The sequence below is a fragment of the Vanellus vanellus genome (assembly GCF_965231255.1).
Source record: "Vanellus vanellus genome assembly, chromosome: 1".
NCBI lineage: Eukaryota > Metazoa > Chordata > Aves > Charadriiformes > Charadriidae > Vanellus > Vanellus vanellus.
The window spans coordinates 95,265,171-95,284,863 of NC_138905.1; the positions used below are offsets into that span (position 1 = coordinate 95,265,171).

The window sequence follows — 19,693 nt, forward strand, 5'->3', positions numbered from 1 at the left end:
CAAACAAGTGCATGATTTTACATAAGACTTATCATAACAAATTCTGGGTCTCCGCCCAGTTCTTCTGCCAGACTGAACTTCATTTGATCACGAACACCCTGTGCTACAGACACCATTGCTTACAAAACCAAGCAATTGCATACATTGGATTTAACACAAGGAGCTTCTAATAAGCTGAAAGGCACATGTTTAAGACAGAAGTAGGAAAATACATACACAGTGATCTTAACATAGTTCTACTATACTTCCTAGAACTTTGTAAAGCATCCAGTATTCCTGTTAGGATAGGCAGACCGAAACACATTTCTTCACAGCATCCCTACAGGAAGGGGAAAGAAAAAAAAAAATAAAATTAACAACAGAGAGTCACCTCAGTTATGCTGCTTGATGAGACTCATTCCATGCTGCTATCACACTGTCACTGAGGACTTTAAAGACCAGCTGACTATATATTAATTGTGCTTACATAATTTGCATGACTACAGGAATGCATTAGGGACAAGCGGGTCTGCTCACCATCCACCTGCCCGACTGCAATGGAAACAACACCTGTAAGCCTGTATTGAGGCAGTGCACTGGAGAAGGGTGAGGTTGATGGAGCAGGATAGAGAACTGTGTGCTCAGACACAGAAGAGTGCTCATGGGGCAGCACAGGAAAAAAGGTACAGAGAATAATACATTTGTCTAGCAGCCTTTTGGACCAACATTTAGGCATTCCAAAGGCAAGCCTTAAGTTTAGCATGTGGTCAGCACACTTACATATTTTTTATAGGAAGTCCTCTCATTTTGTTACATTTGTGTTCTCCCACTACAGAAGATGCTTACTTTCCTTTTCCGGTTTAACTACATATATTTCCTCCCACTAAAACACCACCATGGAAAAATTTCTGAAGCCATGCATTACAATGCTTCTATAAACTAATCTTCTGTATCATGAAACCCTGAGATCACAAAAAATAAGGGAGTAGGGAAGCTTACCTTGCAAATGGTATGAAGGAAATGCTGTACCTAAGGAGAAAGATTTTTGAAGTTACTCTTCATGTCAGATTTTATTAGTGGCAAATAAGAAGAACAACCCCTCTGATGCTCTAAACAGGTAAATGCGAGATACACATCCAAAATGAATTTCTGGTTTGTGAGCAACAGGAATGAGTATCCTTGCAAGTTATCTTAGCCCAGCCAGGTTGTGAAACGCTAAGGCAAAATTGGAGGGCATACTGTAGAAGCGTTTTAAACGCAATTCTCTTGCATCCAATATTCTTCACGCTCCAACACCTACAGACAGGTAAGATTTGTTTTAAGGGCTGGCTAGAGGTTCATATCAGTTTCTGTACTACTTCTGTGATGTTACACAGAGGATATGTTAACTTAAAGAACACTGACACTTAATTTGACTGGCATATCTAGGTCTTTTATTAGACCTTATAAGGTCTTAGACTTTATAAGACAAAGTCAGGGGTGTGTAAAAGAGAAATACCAGACAGTAAACAACAAATTGATTTAAAAGGGAAAGAAAAAAAGTAGTTTTACTTCAAGCTCACAGAAATTAAACATGCTCAAAGGAACTTCCCCCAGCAATGGAGCCCTGAGCTCCATCTCCAAAGTCTCTGAAGTGGTGTGAGAGACGAAGAAGTGGGAACAAGTCAGCTTCTCACTGATGCATTCTCTTGCATCTCGGGCAAGATAAAAATTCTCCATCCTTCCAACTCACACAAGGCCAAAATTCACTCACAATTCAGCTACTGACTTTAGGTGCAACAGAAAGTGGGATGTGTGGGGAAGAAATCACTTACCATGCCATGGCAAAAAACTGTAAGATGCAGAAAAGGAGCGCGAGTCCTTTCTTATGCCACTGAAGGAGGAGAGAAGCAGGGAGGGGGGGAAAAACGCACAGCAGACAATGAGACAACAGTGTAAGAATCTTATTTGTAAAATATACTCCAGTTATATATACATATAGGACTCAAGGACTCACCCAGAAAGCAGAACACAGTGTTAGTATGAGACACAACTAGAAGAGAACAAACAGTTTCTATTACACATAGGAACAACTCCAGCTTTTATAGATATTGTAACACCATAATGGGTTACTTCACTGAGACAGAAACAGATCACATCATTTCATATTTTTATCCAATCCTGCATAAGAGTTCCCCTTTATTTAAAATGCTCTCACTATTACATTTCTGAAGTGAATTACAGCAATGAGAAAATATCAGCCTGGTATCTCCTGAAAATAATTTTATAGCTGCAAAGGAAGAAGAGGAAGAGGTTCCTACAGCTTTTTTGAACCATCAGCAGGTCCCTACTTCATCCCACACACTTCTGGTGTCATAGGTATACACCACACATCATCGTTTTGCATAAGTAACACTTTTCAGTTAGAAGGCTAGCCCTTCTGCTTCTGTACATGCCACATTTCCTGTTGAGTCTCAAGGTTACCATGGGGTTGAAATTATGTCCTTACTTCTTTCTTACCAATTAAAACTACAATAAGCTTTCAAGAACTTTCAGCTATTGCTTAGCAGCTCTCCTGTTTAATATAAAGTCCAGCACAGCCATTCACACTGGCACTTTTTCTTTTTTCAGAGTTGCACTGTGTCTTTACTACAGTTAAATCTTTGGGACTAGTAAGCCATTTTGGATTATTTTCTGGTTTAACCCTCAGTTTTAACAGGAGCCTCCTTTTAGTTCAAGTTTTCATTTTCAGTTTAAGACACAAGAGCTCATTTAGCTATGACAGATACTGATACTTGATCTTTCTTCATCAACATCTAACAGCCTTTTGATACATATATACCATTGTGTACTAGAGACCATAATGTGTATTTTTCTTCTTGAGTAAAAAAAAAATAATTTAAAAGTAGTACTGCATGTTCAAGACAGTAACGCATGCATTGCCAAAGAAATCATTCACCTCAACCATGATTATTAAATGTTGTTTTCCCATTAGTTTTAAGGTGATGAATTGTATATTGGTCTAGATACTACATCATACATCTAACAACTGGTTTCATTCCAGTGAACGACATTCCAGGCATTCTCCTGACTCTAGGCATCCTAAATACATACAAAACAAACACACCATGCAGTAGGCTTTTTCCCTGCTGCTGATCTTTGAGCATACACAGTCAATTTCTCAAGCTCTATCAGTTGCCTGCAGCCTCTCTGGATGTTTAAAGAGAAAATAGGAAGCGCCGATGCCAAGCGAACTCTCTGAAGACATTCACACTAAAAATAGGAGGACAGTTTCAGGCAAGTTAAACCACCTCCCAGATTTTAGAGTCTTCAAGAGAAAATGGGAAAGTGGAATGTGGAAAACCACATGCACTGTAAACAAGAAAGAGTCTGAAACTTAGAAGCAATTTTCACACACACCCTCCCAGTAGAAGGTTGGCCACAATTCCCACCTTCTGAAGATAAAAATAATTCCAAGGGATGACTGCAGTTGAGTGTTGGATTTGTGATTTCATTGTGTCGTGTAAGTTTCAATACCTGAACTATCAGCCAACTGGGATGATTTCTGTGCTTTCAATGCAAGATGACCAAGGCATAGAGATTCCCAATGCTTTGTCAGGAAATGACAATTTTAATCAAGGTAGAAATACCGACACAGGTCTTTAAAGCAAATCAGATAGAACATAAAAGACAAAATTATGCAAAACAGAATATGTAACAACTTCCATAGTACAGCCTTTTAAAAACTAGTTTCCCATCTTTCATCTTTTAAGCAACATGAAAATATGATGTTGTGCCCTCAAGCACCCTAAAAAAGCACGTGCATGGTTCACACACACCAGCCACAGACCCTTAATGCTCATTCAGCATAATAACCTGGCTTCAGCTTCAGTCTTTCATAATAGGAAGGTGGTTTTCTGGCGCTACAAATACCTTTCCACTACAGCAGACGTGCAGGATGTTTGATGTTTTAAGGAGGAAAAAAAAAACACCAAAAACCAAACCAAAAATACACCCACAAACATGTCTTGAGCATAGTTAGATCAATGTATATGAAATGAGTTTACAGTGGAAATTGTTTACAGGTTAGCATGAGTTAAAACTGATTCCTTTGATACTTACTAGCATAACAATAGTAGCTATCAAACGTGTAGGCTCAAACATCCTTTTCAATTGTTTCATTGGTCCCATAAGAAAAAGAGTGCTGTGAAAAACAAAACGCAATGAACACAGAGGTAGAAAAGCAAAAGTGAAACTAGGTAAGATTCCTCATTAAGGGGGGTTATTTTGTTAAATTGTCTGCTATCATATAGGGTATCAGTACACTATGTTGTTATGATAATCAGTGCTGCATAACAGAAGAAACAGGATATACAGTGAGGCAAAATCCATTCCTATTTTTCTTTGTGCAAGGTATTTATATTTTTATTCACACTTGTTTGGTTACAATTAACAAAAGCAGAGCAGAACTATCAAGCTAGAAGCACAGGTCAAGATCAGCTTCGGTTAGATCATTTTTGACAGATGCTTTTTTAACCTGCTTTTAAAAACACCAGCCACAGAGGCTCTTTGTGGGTTACCAGGTAATTCAGCTCAATTCCTCTACATAAAGGGCTGTTCTCAGACCTGGATCCATCCTCTGATCCCTTACCAAATCTGCAGACCTCATTTAGAGTAGAGCCCTGGTGATTGATACTGCATGAATTACCTAATTCTGCCTCACGTACTATATTATTCTGCCTCATTACTATATTATTTCCAATTCCATTCCTTGTGCTTTCTAACATCTTCTTAAGTTTCCTCAATCACAGAAGCTTGTGCCTGTCACAAAGTCAGCTGGGCTATACTTCAGGAATCTTAATGGCCATGAAGGCTTACCAAACAGGCCTACCCTGACAGACTGACTGCACCAACTGTATTCACCAAAACACACAGAACATTACCAAACGCAAAATGGCAAAGAATTATTTTTATCTTGAGTGGGCAAAACCCAACCAACAAAAAAAAAAAAAAAAAAAAAACAAAACACAAAACTCAATGCGCAAAGCATCAGTTTGATTCTTCTTTACTGTGAGTAACTTTTACCTTGAATGCATTGCTAATAAAAATAAACAAAATTAAAGTTTTCTTTACAATTTCAGGGCACTACTGGGGAAATGCTGTTCTTTAAAATTCAGTTACAAGAGAATGAGCTACATAAGCAAATCTTCTCACACAAATGCAACAGTTTCTACCGCTTTTTCACCTTCACCCATCGTTCTGCTTTAATTTCTCACCTTTATTAGGAACAAATATGAAAAGATTGTTACCTCCCAATAGATGCGATATTCCCCAGTGTATAAAATACTGCAAAGAGCATCAGCCCTTTCTTTGGTACCCATAGCAGACAACTGCCCTAAAAAGGAACATAAATTAATATTGGGTTTGAGTTGCAAAAGAAATACATCCAAGAAATGTCACAACATCAGAGAAGTCTTAGGAAAACTTAAACCCAAACTGCAGAATCACACACACACAAAAGTAAATTGCATTTACTGCCATTCTTGGTTCCAGTTAGATTCAACGCGTGAACTCTTAACGAGTCAGGTGTCTTCCCCAGAGAGTCAAGAAAAACCCAACCCAACAAAAACCAAGCAACAGCATACAGCAGGGCTGTAATTATTTGGTCTCCTGAAACTCAATTATTACGGAGGTCCAGCAAAAAGTCCTTACCAAAAGCGAGCACAGGCATCCTATTGCGAAACAAGCGATGAAGCCTTTCACTCTGGTGCCCCAACCTAATGAAGTTGCATCAACAACCTAGAAACAAGGAGAAAAACAAGAGTGCGAGTTACTATTTACTAACAGATCTCGCCACGTTACCAGGCGGGTGAATTTCCTCCGAGATGCCAAACGGCGTGTCTGAGCTCAAACGGAGCCTCAAGTTTTTAAGCACCCTCGTCGATGGCCCGTGGGAAGCGCGGCTGCTGCCCCCGCACCCGGGACTCACACCCCAGCCCCAGCCCCAGCCCGCTCGCCGGCATCGGGCATTTTTTCACTTTCGGTATTCCGCCAGCTCTCCAAACAACCCGGGGTGTGGAGGTGGGGTGTCCGCTTGGTTTGTTTGGCTGGTCCTGTTCCCTGCCCGCACCGAGCAAGTGCGGGGGCACTTGATCTTCCCCCCCCCCCCGCCTTATTTTCAGGCTGGCTGCAAGCAGCCTTCCCGTGCCCAGCCGGTTCGGCCTCACTCAGGACAGACACCGCGTCCTCCTCCCTCGCAAAAAAAAAATAAACCCAGAAAACAGGGAACTCCTTCCCAGGCGGCGGCACGCCCGGCAGCGGCTGCTGGCGGGATTAAAGCACGGGGGATTTTTATGCGCGAGTTAAAGGTCCGGAGACCGGCTCCAGACGAACCGCCGGTCCCGGCAGCCCCTAGCCGGCTCCGCCCCGGGGAGCCCGAGGCCCAACGACGGGCTGAGGCGGCACAGCCCAGTCCCGCCGACCGGCGCGGAGGGGCCGCGGCCGCGCTGAGAGGCGCCCCCCCACCCCGCGCCGCTGCGCGCCCGCCAACCGCCGCCCCGCAGGGGGCGCCGAGCGTTACCTCGCTCAGGCCGCTCGGCTCCTCCGTGTCGCGGCCGCTCAGCACCCGCTTGAGCTTGTCCATGCCGCCCGCCTCGGCCAACGCCCGAGCGGCTCTGCCGCACTCACGACCGGACTGCCCTTCCCCTCCTCAGTGACTACCAGCTCCGGCATGCACCGCGCCGCGGCGGGCTACCTGCGCTCGGCAGGTAGATGAAGGCCGGCGGCGACGGCGCGGAGGCTGCCGGGGGATGTAGTTCGCCGGGCGGGGGAGGAGGGACCGCATCCGGCGGTGACGGGGAGAAAACAGCCGCCTCCGGTGAAGCGCCGGTGAGTCCCCCGGGGGCAGTGGGGGGAAGGGCTGGAGGCGCCCCCAGCGCCGGTGAGCCCTGCGGTCAGAGACACAGCCCGCCTGGGCTTCTGAGGCGGTGCCCCACCGTCACGGGGCCGGGGGGTGTCGGGTGAGGGACGCTGAGGGGAGAAAGGCCCTTGGAAAAGGTGTAGCTGGACCTGTGCTGTGCCCCCCGGACACTCCAGCCGCCCTGTGACAGCTCTCCTGGAGCGGGTGTGCAAACTTCCGTACCACAAACCTTCCAAATCAGTGAGGTCAGGGAAGACCACACGAGTGCCCGTTCCCAGGTTCGTGTGGCAGAGAGATTACCTTCATAGTAATTTATAGGTTTGGTTTGGGTTATTTAAGAGACCGCAAACACTCCCCACTTTCCCAGGCGCTTCTTACTTTTCCAAGCATACAATAGCTGACATCGAAACTCGCCTAGTATTTTCCAGGCTTCAGAAAATAGTCCACGCCTTCTGCCACTTCTCTAGTTGTATCCTATTTCCTCCCACCACTTTTGAAGCCATTACTTGGCAACGGGGAAGCTTATAGAAATAGTAATATAGATTTCATTTTGCTACCGTGGCTCCTCCCCCATTCTGAAATTCTCACCTAATTTTCATAGCTAGCCGGAGTGGTCCGATGACAGGCAATGGCACACGGATGTAACATCTTACTAGCAAGCAAAATTCAGCGTTGTGAGTAGTTATTTCAATTTATTTTGCTCAGATAAAAACAGAACTATAAAATGTTTGGTACATTTTATTTAGCGACATACAAGAAGGAATATAAACTGCCACATGTTAAACTTGCCACAAAAGAGCTGGAGAATCACCCCACCCCCTCCCACTAAGATTATGTATACAAAGTGGTAATTTGCTGAGGAAAATTTGTACCAGAGAGGTTGCGGTACACCAGTTTATACTGCTGCTTCTTGATAAACTGTGTGGTGTAAAAGAGTCACAAAGTGCTCCAAGTTTTACTTTGTAGTAACTGTAACTTCCTAAACATGTTCTTGTGATTTCTCCAACATGTGTGTTCCACTTAAATGCACAGCACCCAAAATAGATGGATATCACATATCTATATATTCAGGATTCAAGTCCATTCAAGACAACTGTATCAGCAGGTCACAAATTGGTACGTATGATGGACAAGATAAAATGCACAGTATAAGCTAAACATGCAGAGCACCCTTTCCAATGCTGTGGGTTTCCACCCCCCACTATACTTTAGCCCAATGGAGCTTAATGTTAGCATCACTGACCAAACCCAAATCACAGTTTCAACTAACGAATGCGGATATAGTTTCCTTCATGCTAGCACTACATCAGCTCTCCTCTGAGTCACTACCAGCTTTAAAATGTGTTTTTATAAGCCTTTAACGCATATAAAATATATGCTTAGAGTAAAAGAAGTGCCATGATTTACTTCCACCAGCGAAATCTCTTCACCCCCCTTTGTTGTTCCCTTCCTTTTCCATATCCCTCTATCACTGAAGTGGACCTAAATAATCTTCTCTTACCAAGTGAATTTTGATCACTTCCGTGCTGCATTCATTTGCAGACCCTTCTTCATCCTGACACTAAAATCTTTAGGAAACAAGTAGAGGAAGATGAAATAAAGCCAACAAAATTTAGGACTCTAATGGGGAATATAGAGGACCTCACCTCTATTTCAAAGTGGCCATAAATGCACTCACCCAGATCATGTTCAGCTGGTAGTAATTAAACAGTCAGAGACTGTTTCATTTCAGTTCTCTTCACTCATTTTATCCTACAGATCATAAGAATTTTTTTTCAGTAATCCTTTCCAAAGGATTCCAAAGATAAGGCTGAAGGTGTAGTCAGGAAAAAAAAATATTCTAATCAATAACTTTTTACAAAATAATCCTCACAAACCCCCAGGGAGGTAGGCATGTATTAACTCTCATTTTTACATACAGGGAACTGAGGCACAGAGAAGCCACTTCCTTGTGGTTAGAGTAAATCAGTGACACACCAAAAACTGCAGTTAGTTCTTGCCTTTTGACCTTATGAAAAATTCATTAGACCAGGCTGCCTCAAATGAAAGCGAAATAAAATGTGTTTGTTTTTATCAAGAAAACATTCACTTAGATGGCAGTAGACTTTTTTCCTAAAAATCTCAGAGTCTTCTCTAAGTGAAAACCATTTCTCAAAAGCCCTGGTTGAATACCAGGTTTTGGGGTGGGTTGTTTCTATTAAGCCTTGCAGTGTAGAATATGAAGCTTTTTAAACAAAAAACTCCAAGTCATCAGAATGTGTTAACATCCTTATCTGCCATCACCTTAAACCACGAGGCCTGCTTTTCGCTAGTCATTTGCTTCTTGCACTTCATTGAGTGTGAGCAGTAAATCTAGACAAGTCTGTTTAGCTCCCCCATTCTTAGGCCAAACTATTAACATAATTTAGGCTTTCCAAAAGCAATACAAATATTTAAAGTTTAATCTACAACGTGTTGAGTTAAACCCATGACTATACATGTGATCACACTTCCATTAATATCAGAACTTAAAGAATTTTAAAAATAAACCAAAATGACGTATCTGGAATACATGCTAGCATCCTTTTAAAGCTGTATTGGATCTTGTTTCTCAAACTGCAAATACCAGCATCCTTTAGGCATTAGAGACTAAACTCTTCCCCAGCCATAAGCCACTCTGCAATTTAGCGATGTGACTGTCAGGGCAGCATCACACATGGGCACCATCTCATACGTCCAAGAGAAGGTCAATACAATACAATGTGTTTCCAATGTAGTACATGACTGTAGCAGCATACAGACCCCAAGTAATAGTCTCCAGAACTGCCTAGAAAAATCTGGCTGACATCAGATTAAACTAGTATTTGTGAAGAGACTTACCAGTGTGTGTCTCTCTTAACATCCAGCTTTTCTCCTGCTCTGGAGTTAATGCCTCACAAATAAGGTAATTTTACCTTTATAGTGTCAAACAAATACAATTTATTTTTTTTTCCTTAAACCTATGCTCAGATGAAATGAATATTCTTAAGTTAGAGTCTGGATCAGAGACTCCAAAAAGTAACTTAGTTGGTTATCAGCTCACAGTAGGGGAAGCCAAGCAAAATGTGTAGTTTAGGACTGACAGCTCAAAATAAATGCAGAGGAAAATCTATTTTTTAATTTTATTTTTTTGGATGATTTCTCAATAAAAATAAAATCATGCCAATTTTACGACTCCAGTAGTCTCTTAGTATCTGAAGCAGCAATAACAAAATCTTCATAGAAGTGTTTGTGGTGGAGGGTCCAGACAATACTCCTGCCTAACCGGTAATCTTAATTGTGAGACTCTTTCTCCAATGCTGTTGAAGACTATAACTCACCACCAGTCTATCATTAACTCCAGATACAGGTTAAAAAAACCCAAACAAACAAAAAACACCATTAGCAAAACCTACTTGAAATGTTTTCTCTCAGGGCTATAGAAAAATTAGCCAAATTCTTTATTCCACTCGTAGTGAAACTGCCCCCCAACGGCAACGGTTACATGATCACATTATCTCCAGTGTACTTCAAGTCCATATAAAGTCACATTTATTTAGACTTAACACACACGGTTTCCAGTGATGCTTCTGGTTTAGGCTCCAGCTTCTCTGGGAATTCTAGTTTTTCACAGATTGTCTCCTTTATGGGTAGATACTGAGAGATCTCGTTAGGTTCCGTGAACAGGGAAGGTGGAACGTGCTAAGAAGCAAAAATTTTACATGAAACAAGCAAATGAAAGGAGGAGGGAAAAAAAAAGGTATTCCAAACCCAAACTTTTACAAACAATTAATCTATAATTTACCCGATTTAAACACCTGAAGTCAGGTATAATTATTAAAAGTTAACTTATAACTTCAAATTTATATGTCTTTTACTCATTGTGTGGATCAATACGCTAAGGAGAGGTATTTAATGTTTTCAAGCAGCAGATTGTAAGAGCATAAGAAAGCCAGAGACATTCATGAACAGCTACAATGTTATTAAAAAATATATATTTATCATTTGAATGTAACAAACAGTCTTTTTGAGGGTCTAGTTCTAGATGAGACTGGGATGGCTACAAGGGATCCCATGCTTAATGTCTTCTAGTCGTTGCAATATATTCATTGGAGTTGCTCAGATTTAGCTATTGCTAATTGATATACCTCAACATTTATCTGACTTTTATGAAGTCCACCACAGACATTTATATGAAATACTAAAACTCATTGGATTTTAACTTTGTATTTGAAGAAATTAGGTGTTTTCATTAAGTTAATCAGCATCTTTCTCTGGACATTCCTGTAGACAACTTCACTACATACAAGATATTTGATGAAAAAAAAAAATCTATACTGAGCAAACCACCTTCAAACTTTCTAACAACATTCTTTAAGAAGTGTATCCAGAACTATTCAAAGGCAACCTGGATTTTGGCTACCTTTAACATGCAAGGAATCATACTGCTGTTTCAATTGTTTCAAACCTAAGTGAAGCAGGAATCTTTTTCACTTTACCTATGCAAGCTGATCTAGGGAACTGAAAAGCCTTATGCATTCCTCTCTATAACAACAGACAGTAAAAATTATTTATCAGCGTAGATGATAATTTTTAAAGAAGAGGTCAAGTAAACCCTAGATCACTGATTTTAAAAAACACTAAACTCAAAAAGCTCATGTCTGGATCTAGTCCTGTTTATAGGGATCATAAATTGTTAAGAAATGACACAGTGCCCCTTTCCTCAAAAAAAAAAGACCACCCAAAAATATTTTGCAAAAATATTCCTTCAGGTTAGTAACATATTAGTAACTTTTTACAGGTGAAGGAAAAACAAGGGAGAAGGAAAATAACAAGAATGCCCAAGATCAGGTGTTGGGTCAAGAATAAAAATCAACAGCTGCAACTTGAAACATGCCATAAATTGTTCTGAGCCTTTATTAGAGTTTTAGGGGGGGGGGGGTATTAAACTTATTTGAGAAAAACTGAATGAGTCTATTACCAAACAGATCTTAAGCCCTAATACCACTTGCAAGCATGCATGCATGAAATTTAGCATCATGGAACATGAACTACCTGATTTTGTGGCTGAACAGTTCTATAAAAAAAAAATAATTAAAAAAATCTTGATAATTCAAAAGTAGAAAAAGTAACCTAATCCCATATCTTGTCATGCGATCAATGGATCTGAGCATTTACAAATGCAAATCTGCCCTTAAATCCGCAAAATAAATGTTGCACAAGCAGAAAGGTTTTTCCTTTGTACAGATTCCAAACCTAACAAAGAATGACTTACACAGTATTTTCTATGCTGACCATAAAATAATTTTAAAAAGCAGACAGAAAAAAACACATTTAAAAAATGCAATACCTTTAAACTTGATATTTTGCTTTCTCTGGATGTATATTCTCGCAACATGTAGGCCTTGTCAGCCTAATGGGAAAAAATGGCAAAAATCCATTACAAAATTATCATCTAGTACCAGTGCAAAATAAGCATTTTAAATACATTGAATTGAGTAAGCATTTGAATTTGGGTGACCACAGATTTTCACCTGGGAGCAGAAACGTACGTTCAAATTCACGAAGACAGAGAAAGATGTTTAGCAATGTTCTCTTTCCCAAAAGTCACCTTTCTGCGTGCATGCATGGAAAAAAAAAATTCTATGACTGAATATGCTTGGTAATCTTTACTCAGCTAGACCTCCTACATCAGTATGCATAAAACTAGACAAAATAAGCAAACCACAACCGTTATGTTCTGTATTATTTATGAGATACTAGAACTCAATGTAGTATGGACAGTTACTTGCAAGTTAAAACTTGCCATCATTTATTAGACAAGCCAAAAAACAATTACTCGGAGACAAGGATAAGAACAGTATCACACCATTTACCATTGCCAGTTTTTCCTCTTGTACATCCTCTCTAATCTGTGTCTGACAAATACATTTAAGCGATTACTTCATGAAAGGGTTGCCTACTCTGCTCATATAATACCTAACCCTGTGGCATCCAGCACTTAGTTGCTACTTCAGCACCACCATAACAACAAAATACACTTGAAAGTTCAGTTCAGGTAACCTCTACGCCCCCAAACATCAGTATTAAATTACAGGGATATCAGCAGGTCTTCTCTGAAAGTAACATGGCAAGGGAGCATCTGTAAAATATTCATGATGACAAATAAGGGTTTACCTCATGATGAAGCCTCGTATCATTCATCCTGATAAGTACCCCATCAACTCGCAAGAAAAACCTCAGCAGCACAAAAAAGCTGGAAGGCATGACTCGCTGCAAAAATAAAGACATTCCATTTAGTGTATGTAGTTTTACTTTAAGTGTGCAGTTACCTACATCAGATATTCACAACGAAAGATAGTATAAGGAGCTTTTGGTGGTAAAGTAAAAATTTGGGCTGTTGATATGTTACAGCTATCATTGGACAGCAGGGCGGACAGTCTCAAAAGATTCTTAGGCAGGATGTAGAAAGAGGGACAAGATTGTTCCCTGAAGCAACAGACAGGAAGATTTCAAGCCAACATAGTTTTCATTAAGATTATATTTCTAAGAGCGAGGATAAAGAACTCTGCATTTTAAAATTTAGATCCCAGAAGGAACAACATGCAAAAAGTCGCTGCATTTTGCATACATCAGCCAACTGAGTCACCAAGCATCTTGTATACACCTCTTAGTACTCACTATTTTTACACTTAAACTTGATACTCCATGATCATGAAGTTCATCTTCAAAGAGGAGTACTTCTTCAAAAAACATAATTTGTTCCCTGGCTTTTAATTTCTCTGTATTTATGTGTTCTGTTGTAGGAACAACCTAAGGAAAGAGATTAAGAACAGTTAGCATATTAATTGGTTGCCAAACTACATACAGTTTGTCCCGATCTTTTAAATCCTAAAATTGTTAGTTTTATAAAGGAAAAAGCTTTTAGGACACTAAGCTTAAAACATCCCAAAACTCTAAGAAAAAAGTTAAAATTAAAACTAAAGTTTCCAAGAGGAAACATCAATCAAAGCAAAAACCAAGAGTGGAAAATTCTGAATAAAGTGCCCTCCAGGTACAGGCTCAGTAGGGTTTCAGCTGCAAACAATCCTGCTCACCTTCTGTATTTGAAAACATTTGAAGATGCCTTGTGTTTAACATACAAATGAGAAGTTCTGTGTTATAAGTAGTATTCCATCCACTTAGTATCTCTAGCCAATGACAAACCCTGCACAGGATTCTAATAAAGTCTTTCCATGCAAATCATGTATGTTTTCCATCTCTTTGTCTCCATATACACTCATGCACTTTGGCTGCCTAAACACTACAAGCCAACAAGGCGTCATTTATTTCTGTGCTGTACTTTTAATTCCAGAATAACTCAAGTGATCTATAACTAATGCAATCCTAGTGAATTAATATAGATTATCTGCTTAGTAGCAAGTGATCTGCATACAGTAAAGAGAAGCTGGGAACTCCAGTCTTATTTTAAAGTAAATAAAGACAAGAGAGGGCTTGTCAATTTCGATATGAGGCGTTACTGTTTCAAAAAAACATAAAGTCATTAAAAGCAGCCAGATCTACATATTTGCTTACACAAACTGCCAAGCAACAAAGGGTAAAGGTACTAGAGAATTACACAGCTGATAGTTCTGTTGTGTGTGAGGAGCTCGGGGCTTCAGAGGGGCATCCAGCAAGTGCTGAGGATTCTCGTGTGCTTTACTCTCAGAGTAAGTCTTCACTAAGGGACACAATGGCACCCTTTTATATAATCCTAAAATGCTTTAAAAAAATAAGTTCTGAAAACAAGCCATGATTTGATTAGGGTAACATGCTGAGAGACATGGAAAGCCCAAACTATACTTTGAAGTCAAAAACAATGAAGCCTGTAAGATTTTACAGAAGCCTATAGAAAAGTAAACGACAGCTTCTAAGCTTTGTTTGACTGAAACAATATGCAATCAGCATTTAACAAGGACAAATGGTTACCTTTAATGTTGCGGTGTCTCCCAGCAAAGTTCCTTTGTAGTCTGTTGTGTAAGTCCAATCATATGGCTTGACAACGTCCTTAGTGTGCTCAGTCTCACTCCTGAAGAAGCGAAAGAGAAAACAGCATGCTTTATAGTAATTCTTAAAAAATTACAACCTCACATAAGATTATGTATTAGGATTTCCACGCTCTTCAAGAAGAAAAACAGCAGCAGCATCTGTGCTGCAATGATGAAGTATTGCTTCTTTCACATGTTTCCATAATAAATTATAAAACCGTTACCAGAATTCCTGTGCTAACACAATCTCAGTCCTATGAGTCAAAAATAATGATTTTAGTTCAATGTTGTTGAAAAATTGGTATTTCAAGATCATTTTTTCTTTAAGTAGGCAGAAAGCAATCTGCTGACAACACACAGCAATCGCCAACACTGCTATTTGCCTGAGTTTTCATGACAGCTTTGATTTCTCTCTGTGCTTTATGTCTAGGTGCTCTGCAACTCATTTCATAAATACTAAGCAGTACAATTAGTTCTGATGCACGGTAATTGTTCTTCTATATTCCTAAGGCTAAGATTTTCAACACGTACAGCATTTTGCACACAATACAGTCTTGTAAAGCTTGAGGCCCTATGAGTTTGAATAAACAGAAACAGCATTAAGCCATGTTAACTTGTAGTTTATTCTAAGAAAGCCAAGACAGCTGAAAAATATAGCTGACCCAATTGAGAGGATGATCACGGCCAAGAAAAGCTAAGTGCCTTCTGTGATCACACCGTATCCGTAGTAGAATCAAATGCAACACGGTCTTCAGGAGTTCCGGGTTTTCTTTTAACTACTTTATGACAGTTTCACATACAACACACCAGTACTTGCCCGCTAGTGATAAAATACTGTACCTGCTCTCTTGCCACTCCTCTGCACAAGCCACTTTGATCATACCTTGACAGTTATTGACACATTTTAAAGCATCTGTTGCATTGAACTCAATTCCAAAACCGTGATCATGCTGTATTCTTAGGATATTGTCTCCAAACATCATCTCTGGCAGGGAAGGCATGTGCAATTCATCAGCCAACCTGCACAGAAAAATAAAAGTCCCATGAAAAGAGATCAGTCAGGTATAGCTCAGTGAAAACAGCCCTTGTTCTGGAATAAGCATCCTTTAGACCGTGGTAATTTAGAAGACAGATCATCAGTATGTTCTGCAAGACTTTGTTCTTTTCCCAGTTTAATAGTTTGACATGAATTATGGGGTCATTGATCCAAAGTGACTTTTCCACCATAAAAGTATTACTAAAAAATTCCTTCTACATCAGGCTCATACAAAAGTTTCATACGTGAGGAATCAAAACAATATCTGATAGGCATGAAATAGCAGCTTTCAACCTGTTGTAGCAAACCGCTGGATGGTCCATGAACTACTTCGGCAGATACCCAGAAAGAAGTTTTAGGAACAAGCGCTCATTGTCAGCAATTTTATATTCACTACACAGTGATTCATACCTCCAAATTTACAAGCCTACAAAAAAGGGGCTGAAAACAACCCTGGCAGAATATATGAAAAAAATCAAGTGCAGAAGACACTACAGTGCTCTACTACTTTCTCAAGCTGGTAAAGAATACATGCCGGTATTTGTAACCTTAAGCATGAAAGCCACAGCCATAGCCACGAACCCAACGGAACAAAGTACTGCCTGAACCAAATAAGTATGATCCCTGTGGAAAATCTCAAATCACCCTATTTCACTTTTTATTTTATATCAATCTTTATATTTATTCATACATATATATATACATACACTATATAAAAATGCACACACACAGATGTAACACCACTTTATATACACACTGACCTTATTTATCTAAAGGCTTCATATACTTCTTTTCCTCGCTACCACTACCTATTTTACTTATCAAGATCAAAAAGAAATACATGATGTCTGGAGAGAAGAAAACTTTAGGAAATAGACTAAAGCAGGGAGGGCGTCCAGGAAGTGTCATAATCGCAACTTTCACATTGATAGTAAGGCCTTCCTGAACAACAGTGGTTATTTCTGTGACCCTGCATACAAAAGAACATTAACCAAACTGAAACAAAAATAGCAAATTTGTAGACCCAGAGAATAAGACACTATATCTTTCCCAGAGAAGGCAGAATAAAGTTATAAATGTTTCCATTTCATCACATGCAGGTGCCTTGACCTGCAAAGACCAACTCCAGCACAGAAATGAGTTCTCAGCTATGGCAAATTTAATTCTTCACCTTCCCACAGAGGTTGCAGATGGGATTTTTGTGATATGTGTTTGCCAGAAATAAAACTCCTACAGATGCTAATGATGTTCCCCAATCAATAAAAAAGGCAAAATGCCAAGAAAAATACATTATAAAAGGAAACTGACTAAAAGCACTGCAACTGGATAGTTCTTGACCCTTCAAATTTGAAGTGTAGGAATTGTTTTGGGGATCTCATGCTGAGTACCAAGACCTACAGGTAAACAGCTAATTTTGGACTTCCCTACCCTGCAAAATCCTGTGTTCTTTCAGGCTTGTGTTGTGGCTCTTGCAACTTTACTTTTCAGCCTTTTTCAACACGTTCTGAGAAATTGTGTGTCCCTCAAAAACATCTAAACAGATAAAGGTAATTTCTGAAAATTACAGAGATGACTGTTTTGTTTGTTTTTTTTTTTTTTTGTTGCTGTTTGGTTGGTTTTTTATAGCTGTAATTAAAGAAACTGAATAGATCAGAAGATGAGTACAGGAAGCAATTGGGCTTCTAGACTGGCAGTTGAAGTCTCTCCCTTGTTTACAGATAATGACGAGAGTTAACATCCTCCTTATCTTAAGAATAAAGATCTTCATTTTTAAGAAGTACCATCCTACAAAATAAGTCCTCACAAACACACTGTAAAAATGAGATACTCTAATAATAGCCCTCCTTCTCCTGCAGGACACAGGTACAGCTTTAGCTGGATCTTGACTTGACATCACAGAAAAATGACTAAATCGCAGGATTCAAGTTTTCTTATCTGTAACTGCAAAAACTAAAGGACCATTAGTCAGAACCAGTTTGAGAAAATTATTTTAGGCATTGAACATAGGATAAAGATGGAGGAAGAATCATAGTTTTTACTTGTTTTAAGGCAGATATCCAGTTTTAAAAAACATTAGTATAACGTCATTATGTTAAAAAAATTAGCATTATACTATGCTATATAGTAAACTATAACAGTTTACTGTAATAAAAAATCCTCAAACATAACATTTCAAGACATGGGACTTTATCAAACAAATTACCATCAGAAAAGTTAAGAACAACATGAATGAAAATGTTTTTAACAAGACTAAGAAGATTTCCATGTTTGTATTCCAGAAACTGAAACCAAGAAGTATCTGTCAAATTGCCACTGAGGTCATCGATGGCACTACACAGCTGAACTGTTAAGTTCCACATTAGCAAATTTGACTTAAGCACTTGATGCTGACACAGGAGCATCTTCTCCAACAGTCTGACAGCAGTGGAAATTACTACTCCAAGGAAACAGCAAATAATAAATTTTTAATGAAATCCACTGTCTTAAAATAACCATTAGCACGAAATTGCTTATGACAAGTCTGTGGACCGCATTTAAAAGAACCTTAATCACCATTAAAAAGTAATTAAGAAAAACAGGCTTCTAATTAGCATGCTTCAGTTCACAGAGGTCCAGATCTCCAAAACCGTTAGCAATCATTAAAAACAAAATTCTGGAAACCATGTGCAACCCAAATCACCCCAGTTTCTCAAGCCAAATAATCAAGTTTACCTTCGTAAAAAGAGAGGGAACACCCCCAGCCACCCCCGAGCTACCGGAATAAACAGCTTCTCCCCTGCCCGGGGGACGTTATCTATTTTTGGTGCAAGGCGAGAAGGCGCCCCAAATCCCCAGCCATCAGGGAAGGGAGCTCCCAGCCCCGGGCGCCCTGCGGAGGGGCAGCCAGCACCGCAGGTACCGTCTCGCCCGCACCCCCCACCCCCGCCCCACCTCTCGGCCTGCGCCGACTTCATGATGTGGGTCCGGGCGGCGCTCAGCTTCCACGGCCCGAAGGTGAAGTCGCGCCGGCTACTCTGGAAAACGGGGTGCATGGCGGAGACAAGGGGGAAAGCCCCGCCGAGGAGAAGGCAAGAGGGGCCGGAAGGGGCGGCGGCGGAGCCCGCCCCGCTTCGCCTCGCCTCTCCGCGGCAGCCCGTACACCCCTAACTGCAGCAACGGCACCGCCGGAACCGCCGCCTCAAGCGACTTCCGCTTCCGGGGAAGCCGTGCGGCGGCAGGAGGTGACGTATTGCGGGGCGGGCTAGCTGTGCTGCCGGCCGGGAGGGACCTGCAGCCCGGCGGGGCTCGGCGCTGTCGTGCCTTGGGGTGTCTCTGGTCTCCTCTGCCCGGCGGCGCTGCGGTGGGGCGAGAAGGGGCAGCGAGCTTACCGGAGCCCGCTGTTCCTGGGGAACCGGGCTGCAGCGGCCGGCGCTGCCGGTGCGAAACGTGCGTGTGCCCGGCGGGCGTTCGTGCCTCCGGCCGCACCCCCGGCGCCCAGCCCGAGCGCGACAGGGCGGCTCCGGTCCTGCCACGGTCCTGTCATGGAGCTCTCCGGGCGGCACGTCTGTGCCCCAGGGCAGGGTTCCTGCGGCGGGGCTGCTGGGGGGGTGGTGGTGGTGGTGTTTGGTGTGTGTGAGAGCGGTAACGGGGAGCTCTACAGCCCTGGTGCTCCCGGGGCGTATTCAACAAGCGTTACCGAGCTCTAGCGTACAGTCACCGTGTGCTGCTGCAGGTACTACATGTGTAGGTGCGGGCGTACACGCGGAATCCCCTGTG

At 41.1% G+C, this 19,693-nt stretch overlaps 2 protein-coding genes across 3 annotated transcripts; both read right to left on the reverse strand.

Moving 5' to 3' along the window:
- Positions 1-279: 279 nt before the first annotated feature.
- Positions 280-6,601, reverse strand: SFT2D2 (SFT2 domain containing 2; the record flags this gene model as incomplete). The annotated part of the gene is made up of 8 exons (XM_082487742.1): positions 280-319; positions 979-1,008; positions 1,794-1,852; positions 1,976-2,011; positions 4,081-4,162; positions 5,268-5,353; positions 5,671-5,757; positions 6,539-6,601. The coding sequence occupies 8 exons, from the start codon at positions 6,599-6,601 to the stop codon at positions 280-282; spliced, it is 483 nt and encodes a 160-aa protein (XP_082343868.1).
- Positions 6,602-10,312: 3,711 nt separating this feature from the next.
- On the reverse strand, positions 10,313-19,089 carry TIPRL (TOR signaling pathway regulator). 2 transcript variants are annotated; one of them, XM_082488949.1, is made up of 8 exons: positions 18,869-19,089; positions 15,742-15,921; positions 14,843-14,942; positions 13,556-13,687; positions 13,052-13,147; positions 12,225-12,287; positions 11,930-11,951; positions 10,313-10,576 (listed from the first exon to the last, which is right to left on the reverse strand). In XM_082488949.1, exons 1-8 carry the CDS (start codon positions 18,967-18,969, stop codon positions 10,545-10,547), a joined length of 726 nt encoding a protein of 241 aa, XP_082345075.1. In that variant the 5' UTR covers positions 18,970-19,089; the 3' UTR covers positions 10,313-10,544. The 2 variants fall into 2 exon arrangements, with proteins under 2 accessions (XP_082345075.1, XP_082345074.1); XM_082488948.1 differs by lacking the exon at positions 11,930-11,951.
- Between the last annotated feature and the right edge of the window lie 604 nt (positions 19,090-19,693).